This window comes from Oryctolagus cuniculus, chromosome 1 (genome assembly GCF_964237555.1).
Source record: "Oryctolagus cuniculus chromosome 1, mOryCun1.1, whole genome shotgun sequence".
Taxonomy (NCBI): domain Eukaryota; kingdom Metazoa; phylum Chordata; class Mammalia; order Lagomorpha; family Leporidae; genus Oryctolagus; species Oryctolagus cuniculus.
The window spans coordinates 103,737,746-103,761,389 of NC_091432.1; the positions used below are offsets into that span (position 1 = coordinate 103,737,746).

At 43.2% G+C, this 23,644-nt stretch overlaps 1 protein-coding gene across 4 annotated transcripts in view; it reads right to left on the reverse strand.

The window, feature by feature from the left end:
• Positions 1-23,644, reverse strand: part of ALG9 (ALG9 alpha-1,2-mannosyltransferase) — a 122,928-nt gene that overhangs the window by 12,656 nt on the left and 86,628 nt on the right. Inside the window, exons 15-16 of one of the 4 annotated variants that reach the window (XM_008261528.4) lie at positions 4,964-5,082; positions 1,177-4,662 (exon numbers count right to left, since the gene is read on the reverse strand). The exons of 2 other annotated variants lie outside the window; for them this stretch is intronic. In XM_008261528.4, coding sequence (XP_008259750.3) covers positions 4,625-4,662; positions 4,964-5,082 — 157 coding nt within the window. In that variant the 3' untranslated portion in view covers positions 1,177-4,624. Of the gene's footprint in view, positions 1-1,176; positions 4,663-4,847; positions 5,083-23,644 lie in introns of those variants that run through there. One more of the 4 variants, XM_070078148.1, reaches the window with a different exon arrangement.

Consider the following 23,644-nt stretch of genomic DNA (forward strand, 5'->3'; position numbering starts at 1 on the left):
GAGCATCCCCTCATACCTGGAGGACAGGTGACCCATTTTCACTCTCTTCTGGGCTAGGTCTGACTCTTCAAAATCAAGTAATAATAGAAATACTCAACAAAGTCACCCTATCTCTCTTTTTAGAAATTAGCCTAAGAAAATCAGCATTCATGCAGAGCTCCATGTACTTCAAAACTGCTAAAATATTCACATATTGAGCTTCATTCACATCTTCCAAATTGCCCTTTGAGTACTGCAGGACTTAGGACATATATTCTGTAGTCTAAAAACCCTTGCCAAATAGAGAGAACCACTGTATCTCAGTTTCAGGTTTCTGTCTACTTTTTTATTCTTTGTCAGTAAATATGCCCAGTACTAAAAGTGTTCAGGGAGCCACAGTGAGCACCGGGAATACAAAAGTGTGTATGCTATGTCCCTAGACATGCCAACAATGTTCTTGGGAGACAAGCTTACAAGGTTCTATGCCATTGGTAAAGAGACACTAGGTTCTCAGGAGAGCTCAGAAAAGAAGTACTCACAGGAATCTCAGGTCTAGACAGGCTTCTAGAGGAGGGAGTCTCTGCTCCAAAAGTACAGTAAGAAAAAGGGGGAAGTCTGCCATTCTAGACGAGGGAAAAGAAATTCAGACTGTGCACTTTTTCCTCCTGGAATTGCATTAATAAAAGCACTCTTCCTTAAAACTACTTAGGAGAAACAAATCAAACCAAGTTCCAAGGGCATGTTGGGTTTTAGGGGAAGAAAATGATAACCAAGGATCCAGTCAGAAGGCTACCAGAAGTTGTTGGACAGAAGACAGAAGGTCCAGGAACTATGTCGGAATTCATTTATAACTCCCAACAAAGACTCAGGATCTTCAACCCAAAAATGGATGATGGATCTAGAAACTTCATCTCCTTTAAGTACAACATTCAAATATTTAGTAATTCCTACCGTGTGTGGCTTTTCCATAGGTAAAACAAAACTAACCTTCACAGGGTTTGCCACAGACTTCTTCCTAAAATTTTCTGTATAAACATTCCAGGCTACGTCACCTATGGAAGACAGGTCAACATTGAAGGGGCTGGAGGGCAGGGGTGTGGGTGGAGGTGAGAGAGAAAGAACTGAGCTCCTTTAGTTTCCAATTCCTAGCAAAGATTTAAAAACCAAAAAGCTAAAATCAAAACAGAAAACATGACCTTAGGAAGAGGAAAATCAAACTGCCAAGATTTATTTAACTTTTTCTTTCACAGAAAATACAGTAAGTATGTAATGTAAACATTGACAGAGGAAATAAAGTACAAGGATCAGGAAGACAAAGGAATCGGATAATACTCTTGCTTCAACGCTGCACTGCTTCCTGATTTCATCTGTAGTATGAATCACATGGTCATATAAACTGGAAAAATGAATGGCAACATTCAGATTTACAGATACACCAGAGAACTTCTGAAATCCAACAGTGGCATATGGAAGTCTGATCTTTCTGTTGGAAAAAAAATTAAAGTTGAGCACATGTCCATTTATCCATTTACCCAAGGCATTTAATGTAGGAACATAAAAACAGATTAGCACATGAGTTTTAATATGCCTGTGGAGGAAAAGATTAAATTGTGCCTCTTTTCCCTCCTCAGAGAAAATAAAATCCACCAAATTAAAAGCAGAGCTGTCTGACACTGGCCAGAAGACTACAGAGTCACAGTGAATTCTTATTTAAAAAAAAAAAAATCCCAGGAAATGCAAAAAAGTAAAGGATTGTCATTGGTACCTTGCCCAGACAGTCACCCCATATCTCATGCTGCAGAATCACATGAGATTTTCAAGGCTCTTTCTCAGAAATCCGAACTAGCAAAAATCACCCAAATTAATGGTTGGGATAAAGAACCAAGGTGTTCAAATATCAGTGCTTTGTCAAGTTGTAAATATGAATCACTTAGATGGTCTTTTAAAATAAAGTTTACACAATACAAAATATAAAACTACATATGTAATACATAAAATTTCCTAAGAATAAAAGTATATTTCACTTTTCAAAAAGATCTGTTCAATTTATTTGTAGTATTGTCCTCTAGCATATTTTACCACTGAATCATTCAATGTTGACAACATAAAATCAGTATTATAAATCAGTTTTCATTAAAAAAAAAAAAAGGAAACAAGGTGTTTTAAAACAAGGGGTCTCTTTCTAAACTTGAATTCATTAGTAAAGACCATAGGCTGCAGTCTTCTGTGATTATCCTAGGAGATCAAAATGACCTATCTTCTTTCTTGTCAGATGACACCTACTAGGTGAGAGGTAACTTTTGATAATAGATGCCTTCCACACAGACTGGTTCAGTAATGGTACTCAATGTCACAAGATTTGGGGTCAGATAAAGCTGCTTTAGAGCTAGACATCAGAGAAGACTGGATGTGCCAAGCATACTAACTCCCTATTCAGCCAGGATCAAAGGCTGTTATGAGTAGTCTGTAGGCCCTCACGCCTTGATACCCAACAATCTACAGAGACGTGAGTACCTTACCTTAGGAACTTTTTCCTTACAGCAAGAACAGCAGTCATCTGACGCTGCATCACGATTCTTTGAAGGAGAAATGCTACTCCAACTACGTGTTTTGGAACTCTTCCCCCAGGCAATGCTGACCACCCTCTATTGCTAAGAGATGGAGATTCTTTAATGTGTTTATAGAATATCACATGACAGATACCTTCACAACAAAAATCATTTTTGTTCCCCTTACTTATGGCACTTGACAGTGTTTTGCAGTGGATTATACCCTCACTAAAGAGATACATACAACAGAAAATCAGAATCAGGTTTTAAAAGGGACAGGAGCTGATATACCCAAAGGATTCCTGCACCAATCCTCACCTTTTATTGTGCTCTATTATAGTTCTTGTTCAGAGGGCCTCCTCCCACTACCCCTTTTTCAAACAAGTGAGATGATGAAATAGATCAGCATTGTATTTTGAGTAATCTGATAAGGAAAAAGCCACTGCCTTCCATTACTAGACTCTCTAAGTTATCCCTGCAAAAAGTAGAATGCCTTAGTCCCCGTGAAGAACAGAACACTACTACTACAAGTAAAGCAAGGTGCTTCAGCTACAATTCTGTCCTGTGCCCAGATCCTATTTGTCAATATATGCCTTGGAAAACAGAAATCAAGAATTGAGATTTAAATGTCAGAGATCTTTAAAGCAAGTGGGCCCCTGAGCTATCTTCTCTCTCCAGTTACCGTTTGATACTGTCTAGACCAGGACTTCAGCTTTTACAGGGGATCCCACAGAGGGGCCTTTAATGTGCTCACTAGTCACCTCTTCTTGTCTCCTCTCTCAGAATCACTTCCTTTTGGAGAGTCCTTTGAAAAATTAAAGATGGAAACTCTGAAAAATAAACTCATCCTATTTTCAGACACCAGAAACAGTCACCCTTAGGGGAATAAGGCACCTATGATGTGACCCCAGACTGATGACAGGAATAGTATTGATATTTGGATCCTGTGTGGCTCCAAAGGATCATAACTTCCCGGCACGAGCACTGCTTTCCTGCCCCAGGCCAGGCAGCATCTCACAGCACCGCAGGGTAGGCTGGACACTCCAAGAACTCAAAGAGAAACAGGTAGGATTCTTCTTCAAATAGAAAGCTACACATCAGTCAGGTCTCTGGTCACCCTTGTCATCCTTTCGAATATTTTCACAGTTGAGTGGGGAAATATGGCACAGCAAGAGATGAGAAGTTAGGCAACCCAGGTTCTGGTCCTGCCCCCACTGCTCCCTGGCTGGGTGACTTTGGGCAATCACTTTACCTCCCCCTCCTAGTCTCCATTTCCCCATCTGTAAAATGGGGGTAAAATCGCCTGTCTTGTCTACCTCATACTGTGGTCGTGAGGATCAAACAAGATGCGATAAAAGTGCCTTGTAAATTATGAAATACTGTTTGTAAAGTAATAGTATATACTTATGACACTTTAATTAGGTCTTTATCATTGCCTATTTGATTAGAAGTGCCCCATGCAGGGTGTGCCTTGCAATAGATAGAACTAAAAAATAAGTGCTGCAAACATACACGGGTCCTTTTCACTAGGGTTGCTTTAAGAAAGGAAATTCCCAGTATCCTCAGAAATAGCCTCAGAATGCATAAGTTAAAAATGTGATGCCATCTACATCTACCAGTTGATGGAATTAACTTTCTCCAAGTATGCCATACACAGTTATACTTTGGTCTGTTGATACTTTTATACAAGGAGTCTAGAATTCGAGAAATAGCATGCTAAAATGGAAAACAAAAAACTACCATGTGGTTTCTTTTAGTTGTTAAGGAAATAAAATGGAAATCAGAGGCATCAGATATAATAAAATCAGGTCACAGTTCCGCAAATGGTCGCCGTTTTCCTGAGATAGCTCCAGGACAGGGTCCTTGTCCTGTGGAGTGCTTTACAGAAGCTTAGTCTTGCTGGAGGGGAAAAGGACATGTGGGTTGGCAACTAAGCTGTGCTCATTTTCAGCACTAGGATTGAACAAGAAGGTCTGCTAGGAGCTGCCAAACAGCTTTGGTGGAGAAGCCCATATGGCCTGAGAGAGGCTCGCCCGTTCTCACATGCCAAGCCAGAGTGGAGAACAGCTGAACACTGCCATCCAGTCCAGGGGTTTTCAATTCTTCCTGTAAGTTGGTTCTGCTCGTCTCCGGTCTAGTAAATAATTGAACAGAAGAAAAACAGTAAGATGTGGAGCAGTACCTACCCATGCTTTAGGGCCTTTCTCTGCTCAGCTGCAAGAAGTTTACAAGCAGAACAGAGACACAGGCAAAGTGACCATGACTTTGAACAGACTTTGAAATAGACTCTGAGAGGCCCCAAGCACCCAGATTCCGGTATTCGTGTCAGAAAATGTTTATTACAAATGGTACAGGCAATGAGTTGGAGGGGGTCAGGTCAGAGCAACCACTAGTTAGCAAGACAGGTGTCCTTTGGGGCCACAGGTGTTGCTAACCTCCACTTTTCTTTCTGATTTGCTTTGCTTTCCGCAGTTTCAGGATGGTGTAGTTTGCATACACTGTATACTGGTCGGATAGGAAGGGGACATAGAAAGCCCGCAGCAGCTTTGAAGATCTGAAAAACATGGGATGAAAGAGAAAAGAAAGAATGTTATCATTTGGGAGATTTTACCTTAGTAAATCAGCATTGAACATCATTAAAGGAAATAAAGAGCTGTGGTGAGGATTATGTTTTGTAACAAGTAGCACAGAAAAGCCTGATAAAAGACTTAATCAAGAACAATTATCTTGGTCCCCAAGTCAAAAAGAATCTTCCTAATGACCACCAGTAAGCAGATCCTTCAGAATAGCTACAATTCTTCATTTTGCCTTAGAGTGTACCATACAAAGGTTCCAAGTGAATCAAACAACTGCTACTCAAGAAAGAAATTCTTTTTTTTTTTTAATATTTATTTTATTTATTTGAAAGACAGAGTTACAGAGAGAGGTAGAGACAGAAAGAGAGGTCTTCCATCCACTGGTTCACTCCCCAGATGACCGCAATGGCTGGAGCTGTGCCAATCTGAAGCCAGGAACCAGGAGTTTCTTCCAGGTATCTCACATGGGTGCAGGGGCCCAAGGACTTGGGCCATCCTCCACTGCACTCCCGGGCCATAGCAGAGGGCTGGCCTGGAAGAGGGGCAACCGGGACAGAATCCGGCGCCCCCAAAGGGACTAGAAGCCAGTGTGCTGGCGCCGCAAGGTGGAGGATTAGCCTACTGAGCCGCGGCGCCGGCAGAAAAGAATTCTTAATAAATAGTTGGTTTTTTTTTAAGATTTATTGATTTCAGAGATTATTGATTTTTTTATTATTGATTTATTTACAGACAGAGAAAAGGAGAGACAGAGGGAAAGGTCTTCTATCCACTGGTTCACTCCCCAAATGGCTGCAATGGCTAGTGCTAGGCCAATCCAAAGCCAGGAGCCAGGAGCCAGGAGCCTCTTTCGGGTCTCCCACACAGGTGCAGGGGCCCAAACACTTGGGCCATCTTCCTCTGCTTTCCCAGGCCATAGCAGAGAAATGATCAGAAGAGTAGCAGCCAGGACTTGAACCAGCGCCCAAATGGTTTCTGCATCTAAGAAACTGTACAGATGCCCAATATTCACACACCCCTGACTCCAGCTCTGAATTTTCCTAGAAAGGGAAAGAAACTGTGTCCTGGGTGCCTATGCACAGTGTTCCAGGAATGCTCAACTCAGAGAGTCTACACATAAGTTCACATTGTGACAACACGTCCCCTGGCAAATTATAATCTATCTACTTATTACTGAAATACGAAAACAACTGAAAACTTGAATTTGTCACACAAGTTTCCTTTTTTTTTTTTTTTTTTTTTTTTTCATTTATTTGACAGAGAGAGGCAGAGACAGAAGAGAAAGGTCTTCCTTCCATTGGTTCACCCCCAAAATGGCTGCTACAGCCAGAGCTACACTGATCCAAAGCCAGGAGCCAGGTGCTTCCTCCTGGTCTCCCATGCGGGTGCAGGGCCCAAGCACTTGGGCCATTCTCCACTGCCTTCCCAGGGCCACAGCAGAGAGCTGGCCTGGAAGAGGAGCAACCGGGACTAGAACCTGGCGCCCAATATGGGATGCCAGCACCGCAGGTGGAGGAATAACCAAGTGAGCCACGGCTCTGGCCCCTCTCACACAAGTTTCTGAAGAATATAAAAAGCGCTTATGATTTTAAATATATTATTTAATCCACCAACTAACCTTATGAGGAAAATGACATTATCCTCATTTTAAAAATGGAAAACTAGGACTTAAGCTTGCTTGGGGATCACAGAGATTACACAATAAATGATGGGCCCTCATTCAAGTCTAGATTTGGTTTCAGAATCTTCACTCTTAACCATCATGGTTTATCCTGCACCCCGGAACAAACTAACAGGATATATCATTTCCTAGAAAAACTTGTGGTGATAGTTTCAAAATCCATATATTACTTCCTCTGATTTTCTAAGTCTGAAAAATCAAAAGTTGGCCCAGTTGCTGCCATCCTAAATGAGGTAGCTAAGGGGTGTGCCACTGCCAGTCCTTTTCCAAATTCCAGACTTGTAAATGTCATGTCAACGTGGCATTTGTCCTGGCAGCTTATCCCTGGGTTTGGCACACTCCTGCAATGCCTGCACACAACGATATCGCGCTTGGCATACACACCTCTTAGAGATGCTTCCCAGCTGGAACACTGGCAGTGCCCTGTGCTCAGTGGAGACACACTTCACTTCAACAGCTAGCAGTCTAAGGGCTTTGACAGGGAAGAGAGGCTTAGAGGAGACAGACACGACATAAAGCAGGGCTCTTGCTAACAAAATGAACAGGAGGAAGCAGCACTAGCTGAAAAAGAAGTTCATTTAACTCTTTTTGTCCATGCTGCACAGACATAGTAAAGGTGGGCACAGAAAGTCATGGCTAGAACAAACTCCTGCAAGCTAAAGTGTGGTAGAGAAAGGCTAAAATAAATGCAGCGCCATTCACACTGTCAACTTCATAATAAAAGCCTCATTAATATAATCATTACATATTTCTGGTCAACTCAGCCCCTTGGTGTAATCTGAGGGTCCATTAAACTCAATTTTAGTTTTTTTACTTTCTTTTTGGAGAAATTCCTGATTATTTGGGAGGATTGATAGTTTGTAATTTTATTCTTTTTAGAGTCTTCCTAAGAATAAAAACAAATCATACTTCTTTTAAAAATAGAAAAAAAAGTCATTTTATCTTGGAATTACCAAATGGTTCCACTGTACCCTATTATAAATTTAGTGGTACATATTGGATTTGATGATCTTATTTTTTCTACAACTTGAGTTATTGACAACTATGTCTTTTTTTTAGAAAAAAAAAGATGTATTTATTTACTTGAAAAGCAGAAAATGAGAGCAAAGAGACAGAGAGAGGGTGAAAGAGACAGAGAGAGAGAGAGACAGAGACAGAGACAATCTTCCATTCACTGGTTCACTCACCCATATGGCTGCAATAGCCAGGCTGAAGCCAGGAACTCCATCCTCACCTTCCACATGGGTGCCAGGGGCCCCCTGCTGTCTTCCCAGGGGCATTATTTAGCAGGAAGTTGGGTTGGAAATGGAGTAGCCAGGATTTAATTGGTACTCTGATATGGAATGCCAGCCTCACAAATAGCAGCTTAACCCAGCATGCCACAACGCTAGCCCTGACTATGCTTTTTTTAAAGAAAACTAAAATAAGAAAACGAATGATGAGATCACCAAAAAGATAATGCAATACCAAAATAAATCATCATTCTTACATTACTGTTTTATTTTTATATTGTATTGCCCAAAGCATTGCACAATCTTCCAATATTTTATAAATGACTGGGGATACTACATTTGTTGTCTACTTTTAGCTTTTGGTGAACACAGTTCAGAATCTAGAATTTTTAAATTTTCCTTCCAAGATGGCAATGAAGAAAAAATTAGCAGAGAAAGATAGTTCACGATTTGAGATAAGTCAGAAAAGTACAGAGATGAACTCTAGACTCTACTAATAAATTGGTCATACAAGCAAAAATTTCAGACCATAGGTCTACAGATGACAATATACTAGACAAATCTATTCCCAGGTCATGAACTGATGAGTGAATGGTATTTCCAAAGACAAAAAGGAACTAGGATATTCTTGTCTAGTTAGATATTCAACAGGAAGGATTTCAAACAATATATTGCAATAAGAATCTAAGCCATATTGCAATGCTACTAAAAAGTGACCATATCCTTTCATTTTATTTTAAAATATTTGTGTCCAAATCTTGATATAGTTTTTAAGTGGAAAATGCTGAAGGTAGATATAAAAGATAACTGGAAGGATACAGATGATAAAGAAATAAAAGAATTCATCAAGTGATCTAATTTATAAACCTAAAAATGAAAATGGTTGAATTACGGAGAAAAGGAGATAGCTATCCTCTTCCACAAAATTATGAGCCAAAGGTTTCAAAAACATGATCCAAGTATTGCATCATTATGACCCAAATGTAAGAAGAACCACAGGGCGGCTCTGTGGCGCAACAGGTTAATCCTCCGCCTGCGGTGTGGGCATCCCATATGGGGGCCGGTTATATCCCGGCTGCTCCTCTTCCAGTCCAGCTCTCTGCTATGGCCTAGGAGGGCAGTAGATGATGGCCCAAGAGCTTGGGCCTCTGCACCCATGTGGGAGACCCGGAAGAAGCTCCTGGCTCCTGGCTCCAGATCCACTCAGCTCCAGACATTGCAGCCATCTGGGGAGTGAACCAGTGGATGGAAAACCTCTCTCTCTCTCTCTCTCCCTCCCTCCCTCCCTCCCTCTCAAATAAATAAATAAAAACTTAAAAAAGAAGAACCAGAAGTAATAAGAAGCTAGAATCTACTAGCAATATATCTGAAATCTAGAATCAGTATTTTCAAGATGGATACACTCCAAACAAGAAGAATATGTGCTACATATTTGGGGTTGCTACATTTAAATTATTGCATTTTCAGATGAAACTGCCTTTTCATTATCATTTTACTCTTATTTTAAAAAATTGTTTACAAAACAACTGATAAATATAAAAACACAAGAAAGCTTCAGTGGATTGAGACACTAATTGGGGATGACTACTTTCTTGATATGCTGACAGATCATGCCAGAGAGTTCAAAAGGTCAATTCAGAAAACTTGGGGTGCACACGGACTCAAAATATTCACTCAAGAGTGCAAAAGGTAAGCTAAGGGGCCAGCGCTGTGGCGAAGTGGGTTAACGCCCTGGCCTGAAGGACCAGCGTCCCATAGGGGCGCTGGTTCAAGTCCTGGATGCTCCACTTCTGATCCAGCTCTCTGCTATGGCCTGGGAAAGCAGTAGAAGATGGCCTAGGTCCTTGGACCCCTGCACCCACATGGGAGACCCGGAGGAGGCTCCTGGTTCTTGGCTTCGGATTGGCGCAGCTCCAGCTGTTGCGGCCATCTGGGGAGTGAACCATCGGATGGAGAACCTCTCTCTCTCTCTCTCTGCCTCTCCTCTCTCTGTGTAACTCTGACTTTCAAATAAATAAATAAATCTTAAAAAAAGGGCAAGGTAAAATATAAAAGACAATGGGTCAAAATATTTGCAATAAATTTAACAAAAGAATAGCATCTAAACTATATAAATTGTTCTTGCTTTCTTTTTTTAATTCTTTTTTTTAAGAGAGCTTTTATTTAATAAATAAAAATTTCATGGGTACAACTTTTGGAATACAGCAGTCCTTCCCTTCATACCCACCCTCCCAGCCCCAAACCGTCCCACCTCCTACTCCCTCTCCTATCCCATTCTTCATTAAGATTCATTTTTAATTATCTTTACATAAAGAAGATCAACTCTATACTAAGTAAAGATTGCAAGTTTGTACCCACATAGACACACAAAGTATAAAGTACTGTTTGACAACAAGTTTTGTTCTTGCTTTCAATAAGATGGCAAATACCTCAACAGGAAAAATGACAGAGGATAGAATAGAGAGGAGAGATGAAAATGGTCAATACTAATATGAAATGAGGGGTAAATGTTCAGCCTAGTAGCTAACACACCAGTTAAGACACCATGCATATGCCTGGGTTTAATAGCTGCTTCTGGCTCCTGTCTTGTTCCCCACCAATGCAGACCCTAGAAGGCAGTGGTGATGGTTCAAACCATTGTATTCCTGCCACTTACACTGGAGACCTCTATGGAGTTCCTAGCACTACCTGATGCAGGTATTTGGGTGATGCAGATGAGAGTGAGCAAGTGCCTCTCAAATTTAAAAAAAATTTCAAATACAAAATGATGGTCAATCTTACAGTAATCAGGAAAAGTCAAAACTACACAATTTTCAAAAATCAGATTTTCAAAAGGGCTAGGCTAAGCAGAAGCCAGGAACTAGGAACCCCATCCAAGTCTCCCAAGTGGGTGCAAGGACCTATCTACTTGAGCCATCACCTGTTGTCTCCCAGGGTAAGTATTAGCAGGCAGCTAGAATCAGAGTGGAGTGGGAACTCACACCCAGGCACTCCAGTTAGGGACTTGGGCATACCAAGCAGCATCTTCACAGTTGACAAATATCTGCCCCACTTTATTTAAAAAAAAAAAAAAAAAAAACACTTTGAATTTTTCTTTTTTTTAAAGATTTATTTATTTATTTGACAGAGTTACAGACAGTGAGAGAGACAGAGAGAAAGGTCTTCCTTCTGTTGGTTCACTCCACAAATGGCCGCCATGGCTGAAGCTACGCTGATCTGAAGCCAGGAGCCAGGAGCTTCTTCCTGGTCTCCCATGTGGGTACAGGGGCCCAAGCACTTTGGGACATCCTCCACCACCTTCCCAGGCCACAGCAGAGAGCTGGACTGGAAGAGGAGCAACCGGGACTAGACCTGGCGCCCATATGGGATGCTGGGCCGCAGGCAGAGGATTAACCAAGTGCGCTACCACGCTGGCCCCGAATTTTTCAAAAATCAAAGGGAACTAAACAAATAAACAAAATAAAAACCTATGTGGTTACTACATGTAAGGATTTGCATGTTATTTCTGAAGACAAGAATCTCTTCTTTAAGGGTTAATGTAGTAGGGAAAAACAGAATATGAATGGCACACAACCAAATTTAGCCTATACTAAATAGCTCATACACAAGCTCAAAGTGACAACACATATTAGAGAATTCAAATGCTGAGGGCTACCCAAGTATGGAAGAAGCATTTAACATATATTATTTCATTTTATCCATCTAATATGCCAAGCTGCAGTAAACATGAAAAACAACTTGCCTAACCATAACCAAACTTAAAGGCATCTCAGTTTAAATGCTCTGTTCAGTCAGCAGCCACTAGGGACCGACTGAAGGAATTCCAAAGTTTCCATGGCCCACGAAGTCCCAGGAGATCAAGCCCTTGCTTATTGCCCCACATCTCACCTTGTGCACTGTCCTCTTTGCCCTCTGTAGTCCCACTATGTCAGCCTCCTTTCAGTTCTTCAAAAACACAACTCCTTACCCTAAAGCCTTTGCATTTACTATTCCCTTGGTCTAGAGCACTCTTCCACCTTGTTTTATTACAGGACTGAGTCTACCTCATTTTTCATGTCTTGGCTTAAAAGTTACCACCACTGAGAGGTGGTAACCATCCTAGGAAACCCTGATTTCCACTTTTCTCACTTATTCTCCCAGTATACTTCTGTGTCTCTTCCCTACACACATCACAATTCATAATTATTTACTTGGTTAACTTGTTTATTATCTGCCCTCCCACACAGATTTCAGGTTGCAAGTCTATTTTATTGATCAATATGGGTCTGGCACATACTAACTACTGAAAAATGTTGGATGGATGGACAGATGGACAGACTGATGAAGGGAGCAAGGGAGGGTTGTTACATGAGTTTAATTCAACTGAAATATGAGTTTAAGTCAACCACAAGTGACCAAGGACCACGTCAAGCAATGGGTTAAATGTCAGGAATCCAAAAATGAAGAAGAAAGGGTACATAATCTGACGAATTCCAAGTCCAATTGGATTTTTGATGTGGAATAATCGTTTTGCTAAGGATAAACACAGGGCTGACTTAGACACATCAAGAGATCCAGAAAACCCCTGACTCTGCCGTGATCTCTCAGTATGTGGTAGAGGCCTTTGTCTTTTCATTGAACTTTTTCCTAACTAACATGATTAAAGTGTGGTAGAGGCCTCCCCAAGGTCAGAAGAAGAAAAAGGGAGGAACCTGTGCTGGGAATGAAATGTAGTTGTTATCTGCTTGTCTGTGAAGTTACTATCTGCTAAGGTTCCTGCATGTTAGAGCCAGGGATGGTCTAACCCTTGCTAGATAGCATACAGCTCTTTGTGTGTGGGGGGAAAAAATCATCAGTAACTATGTACACATGTGCAGAACTGTACCATTTCCTGTGGACATCATGTAACATTAGAATATCCAATCAAATGTACGCATGTAGCCATATAAGGGAGACAAAGAGGCTAAAAGCATATATAAGAAAATACTCCTCTTACTTCAGGGCTCAGGCTTTTGGATAACAGTCCATCTGGGCCTTATGCCAGCATAAATAATAATAAAAGACAGGGTTGGCGCCTGGCTCACTGGGTTAATCTTCCACCTGTGGCGTCGGCATCCCATATGGGCGCCGGGTTCTAGTTCTGGTTGCTCCTCTTCCAGTCCAGCTCTCTGCTGTGGCCTGAGAGAGCAGTGGAGGATGGCTCAAGTGCTTGGGCCCCTGCACCTGCATGGGAGACCAGGAAGAAGCAGCTGGCTCCTGGCTTTGGATCAGCGCAGCGCCGGCCGTGGCAGCCATTTGGGGAGTGAACTAACAGAAGGAAGACCTTTCTCTCTCTCTCTCTGTCTCTCTCTCTCTGTCTATAACTCTACCTGTCAAATAAATTAAAAATAATAATAAAAGACTACTTGTCAAAGGTTTTGGTGACTCATCTCTATACGCGAATCCTGATACAAGTATATAATCATAAGAAATTTAGCATTGGGGCCAGCACTGTGGTGTAGTGGGTTAATCCTCTGCTTACAGCACCGGCATCTCATATGGGCACCAGTTCAAGTCCCAGCTGCTCCACTTCCAATCCAGCTCCCTGTTAATGGCCTGGGAAAGCAGTGGAAGTTGGCCCAAGTGCTTGGGCCCCTCTCCACATGCAAGACCTGAATGAAACTCTTGGTTCTGGATCAGCCCAGTTCTGGTCGTTGTGGCCATTTGGGGAGTGAACCAGCAGATGGAAGACCTCTCTGTCTCTCTTTCTCTCTCTCTCCTTCTCTCTATAACTCTGTCTCTTAAATAAATTAATGAAGGAAGGGAGGGAGGGACCGGCACTATGGCATAGTAGGTTAAGCTTTCGCCTGCCGCTCATGTGGATTTGAGTTCTAGCCCTGGCTGCTCTACCTCTAATGCAGCTCCCTGTTTAATGACCTAGGAAAGCAGAAGAAGATGGCCCAAGTGCTTGGGCCCTTGCACCCATATGGGAGACCCAGAAGAAACTCCTGACTCCTAACTTCAAATTGGCCCAGCTCTGACTGTTGTGGCCATTTGGGGAGTGAACCAGTGGAGACTTCTCTGTGTCTTCTTCTCTCTCTGTAACTGTACTTTTCAAATAAATGAGCAAATCTTGAATGAATGAATGAATGAATGAATGGAGGGAGGGAGGGGGGGGAGGGAAGGAGGGAATCAAGCATCAGATAATGTGTTCATTATTTTAAACAGTGTGTGCCAGAAGCTTATATAAAAGGTAGGGATTAAACACATGGAAAAACTAAGAAGAATGTCTCATCAGAGTGTGACCCTGGAAAAATCCTTTTTAGAAGATGAGCCTCCTTGCAGATTCTGGTTGTGATTTTTAACAGCATTATCTATCTTTAACATACAAAGACACTGATTTCTTCTAGAAGATGAAGTAAGGAAATAGCCAATATACAGTCAACCCCCTTCTCACCTCTGAGCCAGGATGGGAAGATTTCATTGTATTTTTTTTTAACCCGAAGAACAAGTTGGCTTGACTTACACATTTCTAATGCTATAGCTGCTGTTCTAGATTACTTTCTTTACCATCAATAGTTTTAATATGCTAAGCATAACTGGAGTATTTTGAATTTGTTGTATTGTTGCTAGGAAAAAAGGAAATCAAATTGTTATTGCCTGAGTGAAAAAAAGTAAAAAGGGGTAAATTGAGCATTGGAATACCATGTGTGCACACATGGAAACAAAGACCAGATTGAGTCACAAACCAGAACAAAACGAATGCCTATCAAAACTCACACAACAATGGCTGTATGAAAGTGAAATGCAAAGTATTGCCCTATGGGAGCGCAGGCATCAGAACCTGGGGAGACATAAAATATGTGCCTCTGTTACGGAAACTGAAATACTTCCCCTCCCAGTGAGAAAGTCATGCAGGCGATTTAAGGATGAAACAGACCTGGACAAAGCGGTTGCCGGAACAGCGTAATTAGCTGATGGCTCAGAATGTTTTCTAATTCAATTACCAGCTCTATTTATCAGGGCTGGGGAGCATTCTGCTGTGGAGATTTAAATCTGCTCCTGCTGACGTCAATGGAAGACTAGCTGCCAGTCCCTGATGTCACCAGTTCAGCAGGCACAAATGGAAATGCTGGGTCAATTTTTCATTTTAAAAAGGAAACATTCGAGTGCTCAGGTTTTCTCTTTTATTTTTATCTTTCTATCTGTCCCCTCCCATCCATCCATTCAAACATTAACATTCCCTGTAAACCTGTAATCTAAGCCCTCCTCCAGTTCTCTTTCTAGCTGGGGCTTTTTCTCTTGTTGTTGTTCTAGTTCACATTTCCGTCTTTCCACCACGCTCGCTGCAGAACAGGCCCTTCACAGGTATCTTCAGCACTGAGGACAATCTCAGAATTTCCTCAAGACAATCAAACCAACCTAGAGTCCCATCCCAGGCAATTTAGGAATGGCTCAAAAAATCGGTGTGGAGCAAAGAAGTGACTACTCCTCAACAGTCACTAACAGGAAATGGGGTGACCATTACTCCAATGGTTAGTGACTAATGCAGAAGTGACTTTTAACCTCTTTCACGAAAGAGAATGGATGCAGGAGTTAGATGCTGTATTCCATACTCCACCAAGTGTCAGTTCCTTGAAGACAGAACTTTATCCAACTGAGTTATCTCCAGCTTATTATTTTTAAATTTTTTTTTGCTTTTTTGTCTTTAAAGATTTATTTATTTATTTGAGAGTCAGGGTTACACAGAGAGAGGAGAGGCAGAGAGAGAGAGAGGTCTTCCATCCAATGGTTCACTCCCCAGTTGGCCGCAAAGGCCAGAGCCGTGCCTATGCAAAGCCAGGAGCCAGGAGCTTCTTTCAGGTCTCCCACGTGGGTGCAGGGGCCCAAGGACTTGGGCCATCTTCTATTGTTTTCTCAGCCCACAGCAGACAGCTGGATCAGAAGTGGAGCAACCAGGTCTTGAACTGGCGCCCATATGGGATGCTGGCGCTTCAGGCAAGGGAATTAACCCACTTGTGCCAGAGCGCCAGCTCCTGTTTTTTAAAATTTATTATTACTGTTTAAGAGGTAGAGACACAGAGTTCTTATCTATGATTCACTTCCAAAATACCTGCACAATACCAGGGGCTGGCCAGAACAAAGCTGGGAACTGGAACACTCAATCCACAGCTCCCGTGTGGACCCAAATACTTAAGCCATCACTGCTGCCTCCCAGGGTGCATATTAGCAGGAAGATGGATCAGAGGTAGAGGAGCCAAGGCTTTTTAACCAGCTACCCCGATACGGAATACAGACGTTCCCAGCAGTATCTTAACAGCTGCACCATGTGCCAATGCCTCCCCACAATCCTCCACAGCTTTTAAAACAGAGCCACAGAAAGCGTCCGATAAATATCCTGTCACTGAATGAATGTTATGTCCTAATTCTTAAATCTAGTTTACCTCTTCCCCTTCCTGCAATATTCATCTTCAACCAGGAAAAGGAAATGGCATGAAATTGTTCTTTCTGTTCTCTTCCCAAACAATCAAGTCCTAAAGCTGCTGGGTGGGGCAAAGCAATGAGGAGCCTCCAGCGAGTACTGAGGGAGAGGGGAACAGTGGTGGCCCATGGATGTCAGAGCACAGGTGAGACAGGAGAGGCATCAGTATTAGCAAAGAAAATACTACTGCAAAAACTCAAGCAACCTCTTCGCTTACACAGAATATACTGAACCACCATTAAGCCTATGACCAACAACACTTTACTCCCAGCAGCCACGGATAACAGACCCTGGACATCCAGTGAATATACTCATGGCTTTGACGATTTGGAGCAACCTCCAGAGATCTGCACAGTGTAAGGATGAGGAAGTCTGCTGACACGCAAACTGGAGTGGTGGCGCCGTGAGACTGCTGCACGGCGATCATTCCACTTACCAGCAACTGGCACGACGTGACAAGCCCTGACCAGTCACCTTAGGCAGAATTCAGAATGAGGGAACTGAGACAGAACCATTATTGTGCAACTGACCACTCTCTGACCTCCAGACCCAGCAAGGTTGCTGGACCAGTGTTCTTCACCAGTCCTTTCCCTGCTGAAGCGATTTAGATATGTAGGTTCTTTTTTTTTTTTTTTTTTTTTGACAGGCAGAGTGGACAGTGAGAGAGAGAGACAGAGAGAAAGGTCTTCCTTTGCCGTTGGTTCACCCTCCAGTGGCCGCTGTGGCCGGCGCACCGCGCTGATCCGAAGGCAGGAGCCAGGTGCTTCTCCTGGTCTCCCTTACAGGTGCAGGGCCCAAGCGGGACAGAATCCAGTGCCCCGACTGGGACTAGAACCTGGTGTGCCGGCGCCACAAGGCGGAGGATTAGCCTAGTGAGCCACGGTGCCGGCCAATATGTAGGTTCTACATGCCTCATCTGCCACTCCTGTGGGGAGGAAGCCAACCACTGCTTTGACTCTGCTCTTTGGCCCCTCATTTGGGCTGCTTCTTTGTGACAGAAAGGAGCAGCCTTAGAGACCACATCAGATAGATGATTCTGGCAAACTTTACAGAGAAAAAAAACTTACTTGTCTTTATTTTACCAAATAAGGGCATCAGACGATTCTGAAGAAATCCTATTTCACTGTAAGTTATTTAAAAAAAAGCTATTGATTGACTTGAGACACACACACACACACACACACACAGAGAGAGAGAGAGGGAGAGAGAGAGAGAGAGAGATTCCCAACTGTTGGTTCACTCCCCAAATGCCTGAATGGCCAGAGCTGGACCAGAGTCAAAGCTGGAGCTGAGAGCTCAATCCAGGCCTCCTACATGGGTGGCAGGAGCCCAATTACTTGAACCATCACCTATTACCTCCCAGAGTATGCATCAGTAGGAAGCTGGAATCAGGAGCCAAAGCCAAGAGTCAAACCCAAGCACTCTGATGCCGGACATGGGCGTATAAATCAGCATTAAAGGCTAAATCAAATACTACCCCTTTCTTTCCTTTTTAACTTAGCATAAATCTGGGTTTAAGAATGTAAAAGACACGAGGCCGGCGCTGTGGCATAGTGGGTAAAGCCACTGCCTGCAGTGCTGGCATCCCATATGGGCGCCAGTTAGAGTCCCGGCTGCTCCACTTCCAATCTAGCTCTCTGCTATGGCCTGGGAAAGCAGTGGAGGATGGCCCAAGGCACCCACGTGGGAGACCTGGAGGAAGCTCCTGGCTCCTGGCTTTGGATCAGACCAGCTCCAGCCGTTGTAGTCATCTGGGGAGTGAACCAGCTGATAAAGGACCTCTCTCTCTCTCTCTGTCTCTGTCTCTCTGCCTCTCTGTAACTCTATCACATAAATAAAAATAAAAAATTGGCATTGCTTAAACAAAAAGAATGTGAAAAACAGCAAATAAATCTTTTCTTTTTTTGAAGATTTATTTCTTCATTTGAAAGGCAGAGTTACGGAGAGACAGAAGCAGAGAGTGGTCTGCCATCCACTGGTTCACTCCCCAGATGGCTGCAATGGCCAGAGCCGGGCAGATCTGAAGCCAGGAGCCAGGAGCTTCCTCCAGGTCTCCCATGTGGGTGTAGGGGCCCAAGGACTTAGGCCATCTTCCCCTCTTTTCCCAGGCCATAGCAGAGAGGGCATTGGAAGTGGAGCAACCAGGACCTGAACAGGCGCCCATATGGGATGCCGGCACTGTAGGTGGCAGCTTTACCTGCTATGCCACAGTGCTGGCCCCCAAATCTTTTCTGAAACCTTGTCATGTAATAAAAGTTGTAGAAAATCAACACAAGTTATGGTTCTAATTCTCAAGAAACTCAGTAGAAGAAAGACGTCTAATGATGCCAGTTGCTTGACCTAAGCTAGCTAAAAGCAGTGGCAGTCCTCAAACATCGTATGCTCTTCACACCTGAGTGTCTACAGCACAGTCGCAGAGCACAGACGGTCTACAGTCTCTGTCTAGAGAACTAATTTCACAATCAAAAGCAGACTCCTTGAGCTTCAGAAAAATGAAAAAAGAAAAAGTTTACTCTTCTTAAAATGTCAGATCTCAATGATTAAGCAGCTGAATAACATGAATAATAACAGCAAAGAAAAGACCAGTGTGTTGTGAAGCCAAACCTGGCCTGGAGCAGCTCTGCCTAATGAAGGGTCTCCAGAAAGTATTTGGGGAAGTAGAAACAAAGGCCCAAAACTGATAGGAATGAAACAAAAAGCGTAAGAGACAAATAAGCTGATAATGGAACACTCCCATCTTTTTTTCCTTATTGTTTCTCATTAGCCTTGGCATCAACAAGGGAGCCATGAGCACCACCATGATTCACACATAGGGAAAAGACATGAGCACTTCAATTACTGCTTAGGAGGGAGAACTAATTTTACCCAAAGGATCAGAACACCAGCTAAGGCATGTCCAACTGTTGGCCTGCGATCAAATTCTGCCGTGGAGGGTGGTCTCCCTTTCCACCTAGGTACTAAGAAGCTGCAGATGGAAGCAGCCTGCTGGACCATTTTGTTCACCATATGTCTCTTTTGTAAGAAATCTCCTTCCAAAAGAAAAATTTCAAAAAGAGCTGTGATGGTTTTAAAACGTGTCCATAAATTCTTTGACCCCTCTTCCTTTGAGGAAGGGTTATTCAAGTGGCTTGGTTACAACCAACAGAATGAGGTGGAAGTAATACAGTGTGACTCCCAAGGCCAGGTCATAAAAAACTACAGCTTTTAAGATGCTTGGAAGTCAGCCACACGCGAAAGGAAGCCCAGGCCAGGTGGAGAAGCCACATGCAGGTGCTCTGGCTAACAGTCTCAGCCGAGATCTCAGACAACAGCCAGCACCAACCGCCAGACATGCATGTGAGGAAGCCTTTGAGGTGCCTCCTGCCCGGGCCAATGCACAAGAGATCCTGAGTAAGAACTGACAACTTGAGCCCCATTAACTTCCAGAACAATGAGAGAAAGCAGTAATAAACTGCTGTTGTTTTACACCACTAAGTTTGGGTAATTGTTACACAGCAGTAACTGGAACAAAAGCTTCCAACTAATTTGCCATTTACAGTGATTACTCCCATGGTCTTAATCTCTTCCAGAAATAAATAGTTCTGCTTATGCCAGGGCTAGCGTCTGGGTTCCCACCAGACTACCCTACAAAAATGGATACAGTGCCATGGACTCTTTGGTCTCACAGCTGCTGGGTTTATTACTTCTGGAAGGTTAAATGGAGAGCCACAGTCTTAGTAAAAATTCTCCAGAGCAGCAAAAGTTCAATAGCCACTGAAACTCCTGTGCCAGGCCCTGAAAGAAGCGAGCGCACCTGTCATCAGCACAGTCCCCTCCTTACTGATGGAGAGCGCCTGTGACTAGAAAAGGCCTCTTTCCTACTACACCAGCCGAAGAGGTTAACTTCTTACTCTTCCTTGCTTCTACTCTTCACCTGTAAGTACACAGTCGTAGGACTCTGCAGTCCTGCCCTAAGTCCCCTACAGTGTCTTCAAGCAAGTCTAAAATTCAGTTAGACAAGGTTACTGTGCTTCAAAATAGGGCAGAACAAAATCACACACTCCAGAAACCACAGGCGAAAACAAAGCAAGCAAGACAACAGGAACCTATACTGAAGGAGGAAACAGTGGGTGGAAAGTGGCCACGCAAAGCCTCCCAACTTGTTTCTGAAGCAGCAAGCGGGCCCTGTTGCTCAGCAGGCCAACTGCAACATCCTAGTGAGGTATTCCCACCAGTCTCCACAGCTCAACACTCCTCAGCGCACTGAGAAAGGAACCTAGCACTACACTGATCATTTATTGCAACACACTCCCTTCACTCCCCTCTAGGGAACCTCAGAGTAGGCATTACATCCACCCACTTGTGGAGCTATTTTATACAAGTAGCAATTATATCATGCTTCAAAGACAGGAAAAATGTCCTCTCTTATTTTAGAAAGTATATAATGTGAGATGGCCACAGAGTGACAAATTGTCTGGTTTAAAAAGTGATACTGTCAATGTGATTAGGACCCATATCCTGAGAGTCTGATAAAGCTTTCTCTCAAAATTTTTATGTATGTATGTTAGAGGCAGAGACAGGCAAACTGAGCTCCCATCCACTGGCTCACTCCCTAAATGCCAGCAACAGGCAGGACTGGTCAGGCCAAAGCTAGGAACTCAATCCACACAAGTGGCAGGTACCCAACTACTTGAGCCTCCTAGAGTCCAGAAATCAAACCAGGCACTCTGACACGGAATGTGGGCATCTTGATTGCTATGCCTAATGTCTGCTTCTGATAAGCCTTCATAGAATGAGCCAATCACACAGGGCAGAGAGAGAGGAGACTTCAGCGGTGGTACCAACAATATGCAAATGGACACTAGAACTTGGTTATGATCTTGTACGTGATCCTCTTTCAAGCCAATCGTGTCTGGGTGTTCTAGGCCTCTGACTAAGCAGAGAAGTTGATAAGGAAAAGCAGCAGATGAACAGCTGAGCTGCCATTCTGCTAAGGGGCTAACACACTCAGCCTTACGAGTGGCCATTTCTCCCTGAGTCCAACAGTGAAGGCTTTGCTTACCTTGCAACAGTCTCAACAGAAAACCATCTTCACATACTCACAAGTGTTTGGAATTACTAAATTTACCCCAATCACAAAACTGTCCTAATTATCTTTGGGTTGCTTCTCCTTGGAGTGGACTCTCCAATGATATGGAGACTTGGGAGTGTAAATATAAATACATATACATATGTATTTTTTACAGTGTTGGTATTGTCTTCAAACTATTTTTTGTTGCTGTTGTTTTCTTTTTTTTTTTTTTTTTTTTTTTCCTGTTTTTCAAACTATCTTGATTGCTTTCCTTTCAGACAGCAGGGGCCCAACATAGGCTTTAATCAGAAGTAATGTCAGCAAACTAAAATAAGCAAACTATGGGCAAATCCACATGGTAAAGATAGACTGCAGGCAAAAGAATGATAGCTGTTGCTTCATCTCCCATTCCTGTTTTTGAGAGCAGTCTCTTTCTAGTGGTTACAATGAAGCAAGATGACTGTATATCTCAATTTGCACAGGACAGAGACCCTTTCACTTTTTTTTTTTTTTTTTTTGACAGGCAGAGTTACACAATGAGAGAGAGACAGAGAGAAAGGGCTTCCTTCCGTTGGTTCACCTCCAAAATGACCGCTACGGCCAGCATGCTGTGCCGATCTGAAGCCAGGAGCCAGGTGCTTCCTCCTGGTCTCTCACGTTGGTGCAGGACCCAAGGACTTGGGCCATCCTCCACTGCCTTCCCGGGCCACAGCAGAGAGCTGGACTGGAAGAGGAGCAACTGGGACAGAACCAGCACCCCAACCAGGACTAGAACCCAGAGTACCGGTGCTGCAGGCAGAGGATTAGCCTAGTGAGCCACGGCACCAGCCGCCTTTCACTTTCAAAAGAGTTCTGATTTGGATGATACAGGTTACCTAACAGCAAATTCAAAACAAAGAGGGAAACTAAACTTCGGATACTGACTTTTTTTTTTTTTTTTTTTGACAGGCAGAGTGGACAGTGAGAGAGAGAGACAGAGAGAAAGGTCTTCCTTTGCCGTTGGTTCACCCTCCAATGGCCGCTGCTGCAGCCGGCGCACCGCGCTGATCCGATGGCAGAAGCCAGGATCCAGGTGCTTTTCCTGGTCTCCCATGAGGTGCAGGGCCCAAGCACCTGGGCCATCCTCCACTGCACTCCCTGGCCATAGCAGAGAGCTGGCCTGGAAGAGGGGCAACCGGGACAGAATCCGGCGGCCCGACCGGGACTAGAACCCGGTGTGCCGGCGCCGCAAGGTGGAGGATTAGCCTATTGAGCCGCGGCACCGGCTCAGATACTGACTCTTGAGCCTCACATCCAACCAGCTCCTTGTGTTGATCTTTCTACTTACACTCAGTATTTCTTCACCTTAAATTAAGTAATCCTTTCCTCTTTACCACCAGCCTTGATTTAATCCCACTTTTCCTTTGAGCCTCAGGCACTGCTTCCTGCAGTTTTCCACATGTTCCTCCTCCTTCTCTCCTGTCTTCAAAGTTCTAGCTCACAATGTGGCATCTCTATGGTCTTACACAATTTTCAAGTTGTCTTGTATGTGTAGGACTTCCTACAAAAGTTGTTATTCAAGAGAAAAATCTCTGTCTAAATCACTTCTTTCACACTCCTTAAAGAAGTTAACTTTGTGGCAAGGACATAACAGATATTTAACAGACTTTATAATTCCCAAGTGTGCCTAACAAACTGGCTTAATTTACTTAGTATAATCATATGTGTATAAAGTTAATTGAAAAGAGATCTTAGTAAAAAATAAGAATGGGAATAGGAGAGCGAAGAGGAAGAGGGGTGGGAAGAATCATCATGTTCCTAAAGTTGTACTTATGAAATGCATGAAGTTTGTACTCCTGAAATAAGAGGTTTCTGGGGAGGGGGGAGACATAACAAGACTCCAGGGGTCTTCTTGCTGCTCATACCTCTCGCAGCATGCTGTACCTGCACTTTAACGCACTCAACACATATGTGTGATATTTGTTTAGTGCTGGCTCCCCATTATATTGCAAGGTCCAAAAAGTCAGGGACCTGGTGTGTTTCTTCTATCACTATCTACCTAAGATCCATCACAGACCTTAGCAATGTCCAGTAAATATCTACTGATTGGGATGAATGACAGATGGACAAACAATAGAAGAAAGAAGAAATGATCTCAAAG